The 18599-nt window shown below is 38.0% G+C and overlaps 1 protein-coding gene across 6 annotated transcripts in view; it reads right to left on the reverse strand.

Annotated features, from left to right (window-relative positions):
• Positions 1 to 18599, reverse strand: part of LOC308691628 (integrin alpha-X-like) — a 334173-nt gene that overhangs the window by 147618 nt on the left and 167956 nt on the right. For all 6 annotated transcript variants that reach the window (XM_081367037.1, XM_081367038.1, XM_081367036.1 and 3 more), the window contains exons 10-11: positions 3579 to 3652; positions 1905 to 2040 (exon numbers count right to left, since the gene is read on the reverse strand). In XM_081367037.1, coding sequence (XP_081223163.1) covers positions 1905 to 2040; positions 3579 to 3652 — 210 coding nt within the window. The remainder of the gene's footprint in view (positions 1 to 1904; positions 2041 to 3578; positions 3653 to 18599) is intronic.

Here is an 18599-nt window from a genome sequence, read left to right on the forward strand (position 1 = left end):
TTAAAACGCATGTTGATGAGTTGGTAAAGAAACTAAGAGTTAGAGTGGGTTTCTTTTATAGAAATAAATCTTGTTTGACTCTAAATAATAGAAAACAAATAGTTGAATCCACTTTTTTACCTATCATTGATTATGGAGACACAATCTATATGCATGCCTCTGCTTCTGTTTTAAGACCTCTTGATGCTGTATATCATAGTGCCATTCGTTTTATTACAGGGGACAGGCTTAGTACCCATCATTGTACACTTTATCAGAAAGTAAATTGGCTGCCCTTAAAATCTCGTAGAGAAATGCATTTTGCACTTTTTGTGTACAAAGCTCTTTTGCACAAGCTACCATTTTATATTAATTCACTTTTAACTGTTAGAAGGTCTGGTTATCAGACCAGAGCTCATGGATGGCTATTATTACAGATCCCAAAGATCTCCTCTGAATTGGGTAGATCTGCTTTCAGTTTTTCTGCCCCCCACACTTGGAATGAATTACAATGTATTTTTAAACTGGATGATCTGATGCCTTTACACCATTTCAGACGTCTGCTTAAGGATCATTTTATTACTGATTGTGTTTGTTTCTTGTGATTGTTTTTTGCTCTTTTTTTTAATTGCTTTTAATTTATTTAGCTTGTTTTATTGTATGTTGTACTTCTGGCTGTATTTCCCTTTTCTCTGTGTGACCCACACAGGTCGTTGCTGTAAATGAGAACTCGTTCTCAGTCAACTTACCTGTATAAATAAATAAATATATATATATTGTCATTCGGAAGGGCAGGAGTTATGATCACATAATATGATTGACAGCTCTAGAGAGAATGAGCTCTCTGACTCATAACAGACACACATGCAAGAAGCATGTCAGCAAAACAGCATATCAGCATAAAGGATGTTTAGAAAGCTGGGACTAGCATGGAATGCTGGTTGCTGGTTTGCTGCTCCCCAGCATGGGAAGCAGAAGTGCTGGTGGACCAGTGACACCAGCTCAGTTTTCCTTGAGAACAGCATGACCAGCTAGGTCTACCAGCCGGACCAGCCATTTACCAGCAGCATAAACAAACCTGGACCAACATGGAACTGCTAATTCAAAGCAGGGCAGTTTCTTCTGTAGAGCTGCTTTACAGCAGAATTTAAATCTGTATGAATTTTAATTTGATGAAGTTTGCAAGACTGAATGTTTATTACTGTGAAGCTGCTTTGAAACAACCTGTATTGAATAAAGTGCTATAGTAAAGCTTGACAATGCTTGACAAATGACAATGTCAGTAACAAGGGATTTAGGGGCTTTTCAACTAAAAGCATAAAACTTTTTATGTGTTTTGGCCGTTCATTCACATGATAACGGCATTTTGGGTGCCTGAAAATGCAAACTTTTGAAAACGGGTTTCAAAGTGCAAGTTTTTAAAAACGGTCTCCATGTAAACAACAAAAACGCGAATCTCTGAAGACGATGATGTCATGCAAATGCGTATTACATGTTCAATCTATAGTGTTCCATTGCCATCTATTGGCCCGGCAGCAGAATACAGCGTTTTTGGCCGTTTCACGGATCCGTGTGAATGAGGATTGTTCTGACAATGGTCATCTGTACGCAGAAAACTCAATGGAAAAACTTCTCAGTTTTAAGCATTTTGTTGTCGTATAAACATACCCTAAATCTTAAATTCACACATTCCTACCTCTCTCCCCCTACAGTAACTTTCAAATAGATTTTTACATTTTCTGCAGTTGATATATTGCAGGTACCATGTATATCCTTAGCACTACTGTGCAAGGCTAGTTACTCACAAAAGTTTAACATATAACATCAGACCGCTGCATGAATATGAGGATTTAAAGTTTGTGCAATAGTGATAAAAATAAAATAAAAAATAAGCCAACTAACAGACAATGTGAATGGTCGCTTACCCAGATATGAATCTCTAATGTCCTCCTCTGTATTTGTGGCATTAATGAATGAAGAATTCATAATTTGATGAGTGAAATCCTGCACTATTCCTCCTGACCAGGAGTATGCTCCAACCGCTCCAAACATCCTCAAACCCTATAGTAAAGACAAATTAAACTTAATTTATATATATATATTTTTTTTTATTGCATAACTAGGAAAGCACCCCCTTGAAAATAAAGCTTCCAAAAGGGGGTTTTCACAGTGATGTCACTGAATAACCATTTTGGGTTCCAAAATAACCTTTCAGTGAACCTTTCTTAAAAGAACAATTTTTTTAGTGTGAATAATATTTTAATCATCTAAAGAACCCATTTCCACTGTAAATAACATTTTGTGCAGTGGAAAAGGTCCATGGATGGGAACCTTAGAACCATAGAAACCAATTAAGAACCTTTATTTTTAAGAGTGCGGGGGGTAAGGCTGGTAGACCATCTTGGTCAAGCTAGTTAAAGCAGGAAGAACACCTTGTGCCAGAAACAAAATTCAGCTTAGGGGGCTACCTTAGGGATCATTCAAATAAGATTCTTGAGCTCTGTCCACATTATTTTTATTTATAATTTATAATTATTGTTGTTCTATGTACAATGCCAAATCCAGAAATGTAAAATGTAATAAAGTCAAGAATCTGTGATTTGTTAATTCTCTTTAACCTTTATTTAACTGACAAAAGTACAAAGAGACAAATTAAAGTTTTCAATTGAAACCGTTATATGCAAGCGGCCTCTAAGTTAATAAATAGAGGTCGAACGATAGGTGATTTTACCCATACCGATAACTAGGTTGATAACTTGCTGATAACCGATTAATCAACCGATAGTTTTTAAAATAGATACTGGATAAAAAAAAACAAACATAACACTCCAAGTAAAACCGTGCTGAACTGAAACGTGCTAAATGAAATAAATATGAATATATTAAAATTAAAAGTTAAGAAAATAATTTCAACATTAAAATATTACAGGTCAAATATGTGTTTCTTTAGCTATAACCTAGAAACGTACGTACATTTCATAGGTAACACTTTGCAAGTCCCATTTGTTAACAAGAATGTATTAGCTAGCTTTAATGAACTATATGCATTATGCAATTATTTGAGCAATACAAGTGTTCATTAAAGTTAACAGATAAAATAAAAATGTAAAAATGTATTAGTAAATGTTGAAATTAACAAACTAACAATGAACAATACTTCTACAACATTTATTAACCTTAGATAATGTTACAAATGGAATCTTATTGAAAAGTGTTCATATAAATCCAAAGAATCATGCTTAAAGATGGCCATATTTAAATATCTGCAAATACCAGAGCATTAAAATTACATGTATAGCCTCTCACTCTATTTGCTTCTATTTTAGATAACTTGACGATAATCTAATTAAATGTAAAGCTGATTTGAAACAATATGTATTGTATAAATTGCTTTATAAATGAAGGTGACTTGACTTGAAAAAGACAAAAAATGCTTTCCAGTACTACCAGCTTACTATCAGTTGTAACCAGCCTTGACCAAAATGGAATTCATGCTAGTTTATGCTGGATTTTTCAGCAGGGTCTACTATTTATGTTAACATAAATTATCGTTTTAATTAACAGAAAACATTTTTAAAATATAGTGAAATGTTGCTGACCTCAGAGAGGGCCACACTGAAGCCGCCCTGTGATAATTCCATCTGAAAAGTGCTGAAATTCCCTGTGTCAGTTCCTACAGCAACAGAGAGAGAGAATATTAAGGATTCATCGTGCTGAAATTCCCTGTGTCAGTTCCTACAGCAACAGAGAAAGAGAATATTAAGGATTCATCCAATCAGTGCGTAGCAGTCAGTAAGAGGTGAACTGTGAATGCTCTGATGCATAATTAATAACTTTGATAGCAGATTTGTGTACTTTATTGAGTTACTCTAAGCTTGTTTGCTCGCCATCGCGGCAATTCTGGCTTCCCAAAGTTTGATTGTTATGTTATATATAATGAGTTATTTCATAGTGTGAGTAATATATCTGGCTGGATTGTTTATATTAGTTTATTTTTATTTTTATTTGAGTTGCAGTTTCTTATATACCGTTACTGCCTGTAATGAGATGCTATAATGGTGTGTCATCATGAAATCAAAATTGACCCTATTTACTTTGTTAGCGCATATTACTAGTCTTGTGGTGAACAATTAATCTGTGCAAGTTAATACACAGCAAACAATTGTTTGTCACGTTAATCTTTAATCAAAATCTGAAAAGTTACTTCAGGTCTGGAATGGCATTCCTTCTCTGATGACGTCAGTTTGACGGCTTGGTTTGAAAACGCCTTAACCACTCCCCTCAAACTGTTAGTCTGCTATGAGCGAGAGATGGATAGGATGTGCGCTAAAGTAAAACCCCGCCCTGTATTCAATATTCCGTTTCACTTGGAAATACGTCACAACACTGGAGAAAAGTAGTTTGCAACTTCCGGTTCACAGGGACTTTAAAGGATCAGAGTGCAGAGTATCAAGTTCAAGGAGCACGACCAGTTCATCAACCAGCTTACTTATATTGATCGTATGCTGGGCTGCCTAGAGCTAATGTCCTCCTGCCTCAGGCAACATAGCAACCCCCTGGGTCAGATGACTTTCAGAAGGATGATGAGGACAGAGATATTTCTATGGCCCATCCACATGCATTTAGTATTTATCAAAAGAGAAAGGACTGTTGCATCATATGATTCTTTAGACATCACACCTGGCTTTAAAGCCTTGGCATATTACCACAGATCAGTAAAATGTGAGAGAGACAACCAAAGCCCTCACTTTTATTAGTAAACTGGTTGTAACGAATGAGACCAAATCAGACACAATTGTTGGTACATGTACCATAAAAACTTCTCTGGGATCTGCGTCCCATCCCCCAAACCGGCCAAGATGGTCCTAGTTGTCATGACCACGATCCGATAAGGTTTTATGGGTGTTAAAGGAATGTGGCCAAATGCAAGAGAGAGAGAGACCATGGAAAGACAGAAACAATCTGCAAAACAGACTCTCCTGCATTCATTTATTGATGAATTGACCAACATGAAATTAACACGCATTCCAGAACATTGTTGAGAATGATTTACTGTTGTGTGTTGTGTCTTTTAATAATTCTGTTGATACTATGATCTCTTTGATACTATGTAGTTATTACAGGACCAACGGTCAATGTAACCCCACTTATTCCATGTTTGGTCTCGATAAATTGGTACTTTGAAGATCGAAATGATTGTGTACATGATATGCCGATAGCTGTACAACATACTAGTATTGCAAGAATCTATCTTAGGGTGTATTCACACCAGGAAAGTCCGATAGTTCACTTGCATTGGTCCGGACCAAATACAATGTTGATTTTTTTTGTTTGGTAAGGTTCGCTTTCACACTGCCCTTTTTGCAAGTGAACCAAAATTTGTAAACAAAACCACACGTGTGCTAAGGTCATCCATTCATTGGACAGGATTTTTTTTTTTTTTTCATCAACCTGCCAGTTGTCTGATCGGGAATAGTGGTGTTATTCTTACTTATCTATATCTAAGGCTTTCTTATTGATATGTATTTATTGTATTGTTGTAGTGTATTTATTGTTTTCTCTTAACCATCAACCTAGAGACTGCAGATGAAAATGAGCCTGTATGGCTAAGGCCCCGTCCACACTACTGCGTTTTAGTTTAAAAACGGAGACCTTTTGCTACGTTTGCACCTCCCGTCCACACTAAAACGGCAAAAACGGAGACCCAAAACGGAGAAGTTTAGAAACACTGCCGACCCGTTTTTCGTTTTGAATCTCCGGAGGGCGTTTTAGTGTGGACGGGTCAAAACGGAGGACTTTAGAAACGATGACGTAGTAGAGGCTCACGCTCGGCTCTATGATTGGGTGTCATCAGTCATGGAGTAGCCTACACAGGTAATATTTAGTAAACTTCACCCGCTGGAACAGTTTCTTACAGTAATAAACTGTAAGCTCGCGGGGTAAACGCGTGCATGTTATAAATAGAACCGACGCCTATTTTTCATGCGATACGTGTTGGAAGCGTTTCCAGGCAAAATAGAATAGGAAAATATGTAATTTTGACACAAATACATATTAATAAATGACATTTTGATGTTTGAAAGCATTTTTTTACAGTCTATGTCTGAAAGTCTCTATGTTTACACTGGCACGCGCATGCCCAGTGTTGGTGAATAGTCACGTGATCTGCGTTTTCAGTCGTTTTAATGTGGATGGAGATCAATTCTAATACGCAGCTAAAACGCTGGTGTGGACGGAGATCGTATTTGTTTTAATTCTCCGTTTCTAAACAAAAACGCAGTAGTGTGGACGGGGCCTAAATCTGGCACATTTACATTTTGGACTTTGTCCTCATGTTGATTATTGTGCGCTGTCCCTTTAAAAAAATAAATAAATAAAAGAATTCTCAAGCAGGGAAAAGCAGGAAGTGCAAAAACAGGCTCAGCATGGAGATATTTCGTAATGCAATATTTGTTCTTTTACCTATTTGGTGTTATTCTCTACAAACGCAATATGAAGAAACTATTGAGCATCACGACACAATGTCATCTGTACGATGTTGTAATTAGGATTTTGAGAAGACGACGATGTGCTGCAAGTACGGTTCCGGCGAAGAGAACGTGCTTTTAAACCATTTAAGCGCGGTAAGACAAGAGAGAATGCTCTGTCTGTGAATGTCCTGATGCACACACGACGCGCAGAAAGACGCGCAACAGGATCGCGTGCACAGACAGCGCGCCGGAATTCTCTTTCGCGCTTGAACGAACAATAACACATGCATACCATTATGCCAAAATGTCCGTTTTGTTAAGTATCCTCATAAGAGCAGTCAAATAAAAAGGCGCAGTTTTCTGCAGTTGGGTCGGTTCATGTTCACACCGTAAACGAACCGTACCAGAGTTCGTTTGGAACCGTACCGAGACCACCTCTTCAGCTGGGTCTCGGTTCGGTTGTTTGGTCCGCACCCGAGTGCGATTGCTGTATTCACACCTGCCCAAAAGATCCGCACCAAGGAGGGAAATGAACTTGAGTTCGATTCAATCGAACCAAACAAGGCAGGTGTGAATACACCCTTAGTTTCACCTTCAGAAACCAACCTAGTGTGCCATTGCAAAGGAAACTCCCGCCAGAAATTCTACCCTTCTCATTGGGTGAGCCAGCCTGCATAGGGCTATCCTTTGTCAAGCTTTAAAAGGGCCTTTTCACTAGATCAGCCTACTTTTTGGCCTCCACTGTACTCCTCACGTTGGAGGGGGACGGGGAGGGGGAGGGGGAGGTTGGAGGGGGAGGAGAATTGGCTAGGCCAGGACAGCAGGCTTCGACTCACCACAGCCATGTGCTCGAAGCCACCATGAAAGCTCCGACCCACAACAGCGTCACAGAACCACACGATGGCAACTTGCACCATGACTTTGGACCCTCATGGACCCACCAACGGACTCATTTTTCAACCACTTCAAGAATTGTCCACGATTGCAGCTGACCATGCAAGTATTTAATGAGGTGCTCTGAAAATGATCAGCTGATGGTTCTTTTCATACTGAAATAGATCTTGCTTCATAGTTCTATTTCCAGTTTCCGGTTCCACATCACTCACCCCTTTACCTATGCATGTATGTATGTATGTATGTATGAATGTATGTATGTTTGTTTAGTGTTAGTTATGTTTGTGAGTTAGTTAATAAAACTTGTGCACAATTATGAATTTGATTTCTGATCCTCTGTTTGCATACAAAGTCCCTTTTACGATCATGATCTTGTTACATGCTCTAATCGCTGTACATAATAAGTAATAATTGTTTTTCAGTGACCCTGAAAGATACACTTTTCTTAGAATAAATGAATAATCGAAGAGTTCGCTGGAACTGATTAATTGATTGTAATATTAATTTGGCTTACCCCAAAGTTAATCTAATTAACTGACCCAAATGTTAATAGTTAATTAAGTTGGCTTGAGAAAGCCAACTTACTGATATTGTATTTAAACTTATTAATGGTGCTTGCCAAAGGCAAGGCATCATTAGTGTTATCTTGCATACTTATTAGTGGTGCTTGCTAAAAGCAAGGCATCACTATTGTTATTGCTCATACTTATTAGTGGTGTTTGCTGAAAGCAAGGCATCACTATTGTTATTGCTCATACTTATTAGTGGTGCTTGCTGAAAGCAAGGCATCACTATTGTTATTACTCATACTTATTAGTGGTGCTTGCTGAAAGCAAGGCATCACTATTGTTATCCTCCATACTTATTAGTGGTGCTTTTTGAAAGCATCACTATTGTTATTGCTCATACTTATTATTAGTGGTGCTTGCTGAAAGCAAGGCATCACTATTGTTCTTCTCCATACTTATTAGTGGTGCTTGCTGAAAGCAAGGCATCACTATTGTTATTTCTCATACTTATTAGTGGTGCTTGCTGAAAGCAAGGCATCACTATTGTTCTTCTCCATACTTATTAGTGGTGCTTGCTGAAAGCAAGGCATCACTATTGTTATCCTCCATACATATTAGTGGTGCTTGCTGAAAGCAAGGCATCACTATTGTTATCCTCCATACTTATTATTAGTGGTGCTTGCTGAAAGCAAGGCATCACTATTGTTATTGCTCATACTTATTATTATTAGTGGTGCTTGCTGAAAGCAAGGCATCACTATTGTTATTGCTCATACTTATTATTCTTCTTTTTCTTATTATTATTCCACACAAAGTTTGGCGCGTAACTCGCCCCGCACCGTTTGTCACAGACCCCTGAGTGAGGTGTCAAATTGACCGGCTCATTGAGGAGAGGTGTGCTATGACTTTTATAAGCGATCAGGGGTACAGTGTTCGCCCCAGGGGCGAAAAACGAGCCAAAAAAAACACAGACTTTAACATTGCAAAAAACTTTGACGACTCGTAGCTCTGAGCGAGGATTTCGCAGAAACGTGTGATTTGCCACATTTGAAGAGGCTGAAAGGCTCTGTAAGAACATACCTCACAATGGGGTAAAAGTTGGACCCCTGGGGTGCAGGAGCGTCCCAAAGTTTCCCATTGACTTACAATGGTTCGTCCGTCCTACACATTGCATGGGGATTATGTATTGAACGTAGCTCTGGATCACAGTGTCATAGAGACAAGGGGGCGGGCTCATTTTACTCAGACGACCAATCAGTCTCTCAGGCTCATTGTGAAGCTATCAAGCCACGCCCTAGCAACCATTTAGAGCACCTTAGCAACAAGTCCCATAGACTTCCATTGAAAGAGATCAAAGGGATATCTCCGGACTGAATTGTCATAGAAACATGGGGGTGGTCTCATTTGACTAATTTGAGGATTGCTTCTGTCTGCCTCGCTGCCTGCTGTGAGTGTGTTTGTTTGCTTCGGTGCTGTAAGCTCCGTCTTAGCCTTGTATTTCTTTGTTTTGAACCATCATTTACCAGCATTTCTAGTTGTTTATACTACTACATTTTACCCAACATCTCAGATTAACCTGACATCACTAGCTTCTGTTATCAGTACTACTAGCACAACACGCTAGTAATTCGCTAGCCTGTCAACGCGCCACCCGTGCGCTCAGCTATTTTTATTTATTTATTTTTCTCTCGCGCGTCTGCGCCTTTGAGTTCATAAAAATCTCAGGTGAGTAAGAATCACTCAACAAACACGGTGAGTAATGTCTTGTCCTGTTATTGTCACCTGCACTTCATGTCACATGTTTAGTATAGCCTTCTCTGTCGGCAATATAGGATTTATATATGATAAATGTAAGGAGACAGTTAGGTTGACAGAGAAGATTTCAGAATTAAAAACACGCATCCAAACTTTAATTGAGGATAGTAAGAGTGCTAGTGCTTTAGATGTTTTGGATGCGCATAGCATAGTGACCACTTTACATGAGTCGGTTCCGGCTGAAGTAGAGCCTGTGCAGCCGGGCAAATGGGTGACAGTGAGGGATCGCTCTAGTCGCGGATCTAAAAACCACTCTTCCGTTCCGATTACCATAACAAATCGATTTGCCCCGCTCAGTGAAACACCCACTGAGAATGATTGTGCACTAGTTATTGGCGATTCTATTACACGGAACGTGAAAATAGAGACACCAACCACCATAGTCACATGCTTGCCGGGAGCCAGAGCGCCTGACATCAAAGCAAATTTAAAAGTGCTGGCTAATGCTAATCGTAAATTCTCTAAGATCATTATTCATGTCGCCACTAATGATGTTCGACTCCTTCAGTCAGAGATCACCAAAATTAATATTAAAGAGGTGTGTGAACTTGCAAGTACGATGTCAAGGACTGTAATTTGCTCTGGCCCCCTTCCTGTTCGCAGGAGTGATGAGATAGTTAGTAGATTGTGTTCTCTTAACGGTTGGCTGTCTAAGTGGTGTCCGCTTAATAATATAGAATTCATAGACAATTGGAAAAGTTTTTGGGGCAAACCTGACCTGTTGAAAAGAGATGGTATTCATCCCTCCTGGGATGGTGCTGCTCTTCTCTCTAGTAATATGGCTCATAGTCTTAGAGCTCAAACATGACAATCTGGGGCTCAGGTCAGGAAGCAGACAGACTGGCTAAACCGACCGTCTGCTAGCGGCCTCGCGTCACCAAGGTCAGATAAATCACATCACATAGAGCCTCTTTCACCTAGCTATCATCATATAGAGACTGTGTCTGTTCTCCGAACTTGGAAATCCAAAAAACGTTTTAACCCATCTAAGGTTAAAAATTGAATTGATGTCCAACAAATAAAAAAACAGCTATAATACAGATGAGCAAATGCTAAAGCTTGGGTTGCTGAATATTCGATCGCTTACTTCAAAAGCACTCGTTGTTAATGATATGATTTCAGATAATAACCTAGATGTGCTGTGTTTGACAGAAACCTGGCTAAAACCAAACGATTACATTACTTTAAATGAATCAACCCCGCAAGATTACTGTTATAAACATGAGCCTCGTCTGAAACGCAAAGGGGGTGGTGTTTCTGTAATTTATAATAATAGTTTCAAAACCACTAAGAAATCAAGTTTTAAATATAATTCTTTTGAAGCATTGGTGCTTAATGTAAAAATATATAGTGTAAACGATAAATCACGTTTGAGATTTGTGCTGGCTACTGTATACAGGCCACCAGGGCACCATACAGACTTTATCAAAGAATTTGCGGATTTTTTATCAGAATTAATATTGACTGCAGATAAAGTACTAATTGTTGGTGATTTTAATATACACATCGATATTGAAAAAGATGCATTGGGATTGGCATTTAAAGACATTGTAAATTCAATTGGAGTTAGACAACACGTGTCAGGACCTACTCATCGTCGTAATCATACTCTAGATCTAATATTATCACATGGAATAGATGTTGATGCCGTTGAAATTCTGCAGCAGAGCGATGACATTTCAGATCATTATCTAGTCTCGTGTAAACTTCATTTAGCCAAGGCTTCAAAGCCGACTCCGTGTTTCAAATATGTGAGACCTATCACTTCTGCTACTAAAGATTGCTTTATTAATAATCTTCCTGATCAGTTTCATCATCTCAGCATCCCAGATAGCTTAGAAGAACTAGATATTACAACAGAAACTTTTAACTCTCTCTTTTCCAGCACTTTAGACACAGTTGCTCCGTTGCGCTTAAAGAAGATTAAAGAAAATAGTCCAACGCCGTGGTACAACGAGCACACTCGGGCCCTTAAGAGAGCAGCCAGAAAAATGGAGCGCAACTGGAAGAAAACAAAACTAGAGGTTTTTCGCATTTCATGGAAGGAGAGCTCAATTACTTACAGAGAGGCTTTAAAAGCTGCTAGATCTGCTTATTTTTCAACCCTATTAGAAGAAAATAAACATAATCCTAGGTATTTATTTGAAACGGTGGCTAAACTAACGAAAAATAAAGCTTCAAGCCCAGAAGTTTCCAAGCAACACAGCAGTAATGATTTTATGAACTTCTTCACTTATAAGATTGATAATATCAGGGACAAAATTATAACTATGCAACCGTCTACTACAGTTTCGCATCAGGCAGTGCATTGTAGTCTCCCGGAGGAAAAATTTGATTCATTCGTTGCTATAGGAGAGGAAGAATTTACTAAACTCATTAAATCATCTAAATCGACAACATGTATGTTAGACCCTATACCAACTAAGCTACTGAAAGAGATGCTTCCAGAGGTCCTAGATCCTCTTCTTAATATCATTAATTCATCTTTGTCTCTAGGATACGTACCAAAAAACTTTAAGCTGGCTATGATTAAACCGCTTCTTAAAAAAACGCAACTTGATCCTACAGAATTAGTCAATTACAGGCCGATCTCAAATCTACCTTTTCTGTCAAAGATATTAGAAAAGGCAGTATCCTCACAACTGTGTTCCTTTCTTGAAAGAAATCATATCTGCGAGGATTTCCAGTCCGGATTTAGACCGTACCATAGTACCGAGACAGCTCTCGTTAGAGTCACAAATGATTTACTCTTATCATCCGATCGTGGTTGTATCTCGCTATTAGTGTTACTCGATCTTAGTGCTGCATTTGACACCATTGACCACAACGTTCTTTTAAATAGATTAGAACATTATGTTGGCATTACGGGAAATGCACTAGCATGGTTTAAATCATACTTATCTGACCGTTATCAGTTTGTAGCAGTAAATGATGAGATGTCTCATCGATCACAAGTTCAGTATGGCGTACCACAAGGCTCAGTACTAGGAACACTGCTGTTCACTCTGTACATGCTACCATTAGGAGATATCATTAGGAAACATGGAATTAGCTTTCACTGTTATGCCGATGATACTCAGCTCTATATTTCTTCAAAACTTAACGAAACTTATCAATTCACAAAATTAACGGAATGCATAGCAGATATAAAAAATTGGATGACTCGTAATTTCCTACTTCTAAATTCTGAAAAAACAGAGTTTCTAATTATTGGACAAAAAACTTCCTCACGTAATAACCTAGAATACTGTCTAACACTCGATGGCTGCTCTGTTAAGTCTTCGTCGTCGGTTAGGAACCTGGGTGTGCTCTTTGATACCAATCTTTCATTTGAAAGTCACGTGTCTAGTATCTGTAAAACTGCATTTTTCCATCTTAAAAATATATCTAAATTACGCCACATGCTCTCATTGACAAATGCGGAACAATTAGTTAATGCGTTCATGACCTCAAGGCTAGATTATTGTAATGCCCTACTGGGTGGTTGCCCTGCACGCTTAATAAACAAACTACAGCTGGTTCAAAACACAGCAGCTCGAGTTCTTACCAGAACCAGGAAGTATGACCATATTAGCCCGGTTCTGTCAAAACTGCATTGGCTCCCTATTAACCCCCTGAGGTCGGCTATCGCGCCGGCGCGATAGGCTCGGTTTTTTCCTTATCAGTGCAAAAAAAAAATAAAAAAAAAATATTAATTTTTATCTTATATGCTTGTGTTATACATCAATCGATCCTGTTAAGTGTGTATTATTTTTGTGTATACTAACAATAAAAACAAAGTGTTGTGCTTTTTGCCAAATAAAGAAAAATAAACATGATGCGAGTTCTGCCTCCTCTCCGTCAGTGTAGTCCATTCTGAAACGCGTCCGAAAATGAACCATAACTCAGCGAATACTCAGTCAAACAGGCATACAGACACACAGGCATGAAGCTTGAATTATCTTCTTTTAAATTAAGTATTTTTTATAAAAAACAAATATTCACAGTTTATGTAATATGTATGCAAAGAGAGAGATGTCAGTCGTTCTCATCACAGCTCATTAAGTTTTAATGTGCTCCGCCCACGGAGAGCGCGCGCTATTCAAACGCAAATGTGAGGCGATCCATACAAACCTGTGAAACGCCCACATCAGCTGGATAACACACACCGCGAGTTCACTTTCAGACTTATGTACTTTACGATGCTGTGAGGAATAATACTATCTTGATAATAATCCTGGAAAATTTACCTCAGAAGTTCTGGAAGTATCATTTCGAGGAGCAAACGGATCCCGCTGAGGAATAGGTCAGTTCTATTTGCTTTGTTCTAATCTGAATGAATGAACGCACAGATGCGTGCTGTTGTGGAGCTACTACAGCTGGCAAAATACTGTTTAAATATGAATCGCGTTTCTGTGTATGAATGAATGAACAAACGCACAGATGCGTGCTGTTGTGGAGCTACTACAGCTGGCAAAAATACTGTTTAAATATGAATCGCGTTTCTGTGTATGAATGAATGAACGAACGCACAGATGCGTGCTGTTGTGGAGCTACTACAGCTGGCAAAAATACTGTTTAAATATGAATCGCGTTTCTATGAATGAATGAACGCACAGATGCGCGCTGTTGTGGAGCTACTACAGCTGGAAAAAAGACTGTTTAAATATGAATCGCGTTTCTATGTATGAATGAATGAACAGCTTTTATCAAACTCTATTGCTATACTGAGATGAGTAAAAATCGACTACAAAATCGGATAGATTATAAAGTTTTTACTGTAAAATACTGCCACATCAAATAAGCTTATAATGTTGCCAATTTCTTCTCATATGAATTGAATTACATATGATAAAATGTATACTTTAGTTTTTACAAAGAAAGATTACACTGGAAATATTGTTACAATTTTAAATGTTGCTGTAATTGTATAACCTTAAAAAAAAAATATATATATATATATATATAGGATATATATATATATAGGATAGATGTAAACAAAATCTTAAAAGGTCATTATAAGCCTTCTCTTTAAATAATTTTATTATGCTTTATTAGTGACACATTTGGGAAGAGAATATATTCCAAATCTGAAAATACAGTATGAGAACAATTAACTGCACAATTACTAGAAATGTTTACCTTGGATATTGTACAATTTGCAAGCACAATTTGTGGAAAAACAACAACAACTGTGAACCAGTTATATATATATATATATATATATATATATATATATATATATTGTCCTTGCATTCTTGTGGCTCAGTCACACACCTGAATGAAAGGCTCATTACGTATGCAGCCTCATTATGCGGGCCCCATTTTCTCCTCAGGTGTGAATCACGCCCACCCGCATATGGCCTTTCCAAACAAAAAGTGTTTTACAAGATTTAAATCAATGTATTGTGTTATGTGAATGATTAGGCAGGATGATTTTCACATGATTTTGAAGAAAAATCTATATGCAACGACATCCATTGGTCAAAAGTCTTATTGACACATATTTAGTATGTGTTTTGTGGCCTTATTTCAGAAACTTTAGTTTTTTGTTTTTTCAGAAACCATGCATAAACATTATTCTCTCAAAAATACAAACATGTACATGCAAGTTGTTCACATATTATGGTAGCCCTGTTTGTCCTAAATAGAGTGTAATTACACCTTTGCCATTAATATGTTTATAAGCAACTGAAAAAAGCACAAATGTCAGGGCATGTCAGAACATCTCAAGGACCCCAAAAACCCCCCAGACCCCAGAGGGTTAAACATCGCATAAATTTTAAAATATTGCTGATCACTTACAAAGCACTAAATGGTTTAGCTCCGCAGTACTTGAGCGAGCTCTTAACGCATTATAGTCCGTCACGTCTATTGCGATCTCAAAATTCCGGCCAGTTGATAATACCTAGAATATCAAAATCGACTGCTGGCGGTAGATCCTTTTCCTATTTAGCACCAAAACTCTGGAACAGTCTTCCTACCATTGTCCGGGAAGCAGACACACTCTGTCAGTTCAAAGCTAGACTAAAAACACATCTCTTTGACCTAGCTTTCACATAATACATTATAGACTTCTATAATTTAATGTTAGGCTGCATAGATTAGGTCAGCCGGAACCGGGAACACTTCCCATAAATCCTGATGTACTCGTTACATCATGAGAAGAATGGCATCTACGCTAATTTTAGTGTCTGTGTTTATCCCGAGGTTTTCCTGCAGCCTGCCGGATCCAGGCCGTATCCAGATCTGACGAAGGACCTTCGCCTGGACCGATGACAACGCAGTGCTGAAGTGCCAACTAGTCTCTCCCTATGGAGGATCCCTCTACCACTATACAGATAAGGCGTTGTCGGGAAAATTCGTTTCGCGTTCCTACCCCAAAGCAACAAAATAAAACAAAATTCTTTATCAAAATTTATAAGGAAAGACAAGTACTTTGTTTAGGCTTGGCTTGTAGGGAATTCCAAACCTGCGTATATTCTAACGCACATAACTATAGAACCCATTCTAAATGTGCATGTGAACGCCATCAGCGTTTCTCACAGGTTCGCGTTTAAAGTCTGTGTAGAGTAGGGCTTGCATAGACTAGTCGAGTAGTCGATAGATCGACTACTTCAACCACTAGTCGACGCTACTCGAGCGTACATTAACCCTCTGAGGTCGACAAACACGCGGGTGCGTTTTGCTGGATTTTCTCCACATTGTAGCACTATAAAATTAAATTACTCAGTCATTTATAGTCATACAGAAAAAAGAAATATAAAAAAAGAATCTGTGATATTTCTCCTTTTGTATGTGTCCACTTACAATCAAACCAAAACATTGTGCTTTTGTAAAATAAAGAAAATAAACAGGGTGTGCGTTCTGCCTCTCCGTTGCGGTGAACTTTTTTTTCTTGAGCACGTCTATAAACTGAAACAAAACTCAGCGAATACTTGTCACACATTTATGAGCCATATACCTTTATAAACATTTAAGTGTGTACTTTTAAATGATCGGATTCAAAACTAAAACAAATATTCTCTGTTTAAGTAATTTGTATAAAACCAACAAGATGTCCAGCTTCTCAAACGCTTCCTCATTACAGTTAATTTGGCCACGCCCACTCGCGCAAAAGATATTCACATGCAAATCTCCACATGGACCGCGTCTCGCTCATTACCTCAACAACAAAACACTTCACTTCACTTTTCGTCGAGTTTGAAAGACGTGCCTGAGCTTACATTGGCTTTAGGCTACCTCAGAAGAAAAAGAATGCGATTTGAAGACAAGAAAGGTGTAAGGTAAGAAATTCTTACATATTAGTTTGTTATTGTTGCATAAATGTCACGTTGCAGTTGAACTGTTGCTAGATATATGGGGAATATTATAATATTTAGACCCGTGTTTACTGTTACTGTAGATATGTATATGGTAACCATAATGTTTTATATTTGAGCGCGATCGCGTTTGAATGTATCATATTTTTGATAGCGATCGCGTTTGAATGTATCATATTTTCCTGCGCAATCGCGTTTGAATGTACACATCATATTTTGGATGAAAGCAAAACGCACCAAACGGCTTCATGTTTTTATTATTATCTCATTTCATTTCATCATAACGGATGGAAACATTTGAAGTAACATGATAATCAATATATTTTTCTCTAGCTTAGTTGTTACTGAAATCTTTTTGAAAATATATATAGGCTGCTATAATGTTATTATTTTATGCAGCACTGCGCATAGCCTATACCTACAAGGCACAACAAACCTGGTGTTCATTATATAATATATTGTTGGAAACATTTGTGTGAGTGTGTGTGTGTATTCTGTGAATTTTAAAAAGCAATTTTAACAAGAAAAATCTAAAATGTATTCCCAAAATCGTGCAGGCCTTTCTCTTGATATCAGTATGTTCACTTTTTTTTTTTTTTTTTTTTTCAGAGCCTAGATGCCACTAGAGTCCTGCTGACTTCAACGTTCACAGTACATGTCTCTGTACATGAACATGGTACTTTTTTGTTGTGTATCTTTGGATTTTGTTGTGTTGTAAATAAATCCAAACAATTTTAAAAGCCATTCTTTTTTAAATCTCCTCATTCTTTGTGCAAGGGTGGTCAGAATGATGGGCCCTGATAAGCTCCTAATAGGGCCATTAGGGAGGTTCTTTGTCTTTCTCAGGTGTGGAAAGCTTTCATATTAATGAGATGATCCGCCCCTTCGCATATTGCTTTATCACACAAAACACGTCATAAATTTTTTAAATCAATATATTGTCTTCTCTGAATGAGCAGTCAGGGTGATTCTCACATAGTTTTAGAGCAAATATTCTAGGCTACGTCATACAATTTTCAAAAGTCTTGTGAAGAAATAATCAGTATGGGTTTCATGACCTTATTTCAGTGAGAATTTATTTTTGTATTTTCACAAACCACGCATAAATGTCATTATCTCAAAACTACAAACTTTTACATACATGCTGCTGATATATTATTGTAGCAGAGTTTGTGCTGAATACAGTGTAATTAGACTTTAGCCATGAAAATGTCACAAGTAACAGAAATAACCACAAATGTCAGAGCATGTCAGAACACCTCCAGGGCCCAGAAAACAGCTCAGACCCCAGAGGGTTAACCATAAATGAATTAAAAATGGCGAACGTCACCAACAGACACCACACGTCAGATGTGTGGAAGTATAGACCCCTTTTGCGCCGACGTCACAGTTACGTCACGGCGCTAGCTGGAGGCAAAACAAACGGAAAACTGGAGGCGGCCAATACAAACCAGCAAAGATTCGGCTACATAATAAGGAGCTTAAATTATTATTTTTATTATTAAAAGTCATCTTGTTGTGTTCTTGGGTGCAAGAATCGATGAAAAATGAGTAGCCTATGCTGTATCTGGAATTTTTATTTCTAGAAAATATTCATATCATTAAAATTGCACCGTAGTGTCACTCTTTAC

This window comes from Scardinius erythrophthalmus (assembly GCF_964197995.2).
Source record: "Scardinius erythrophthalmus genome assembly, chromosome: 5".
Taxonomy (NCBI): domain Eukaryota; kingdom Metazoa; phylum Chordata; class Actinopteri; order Cypriniformes; family Leuciscidae; genus Scardinius; species Scardinius erythrophthalmus.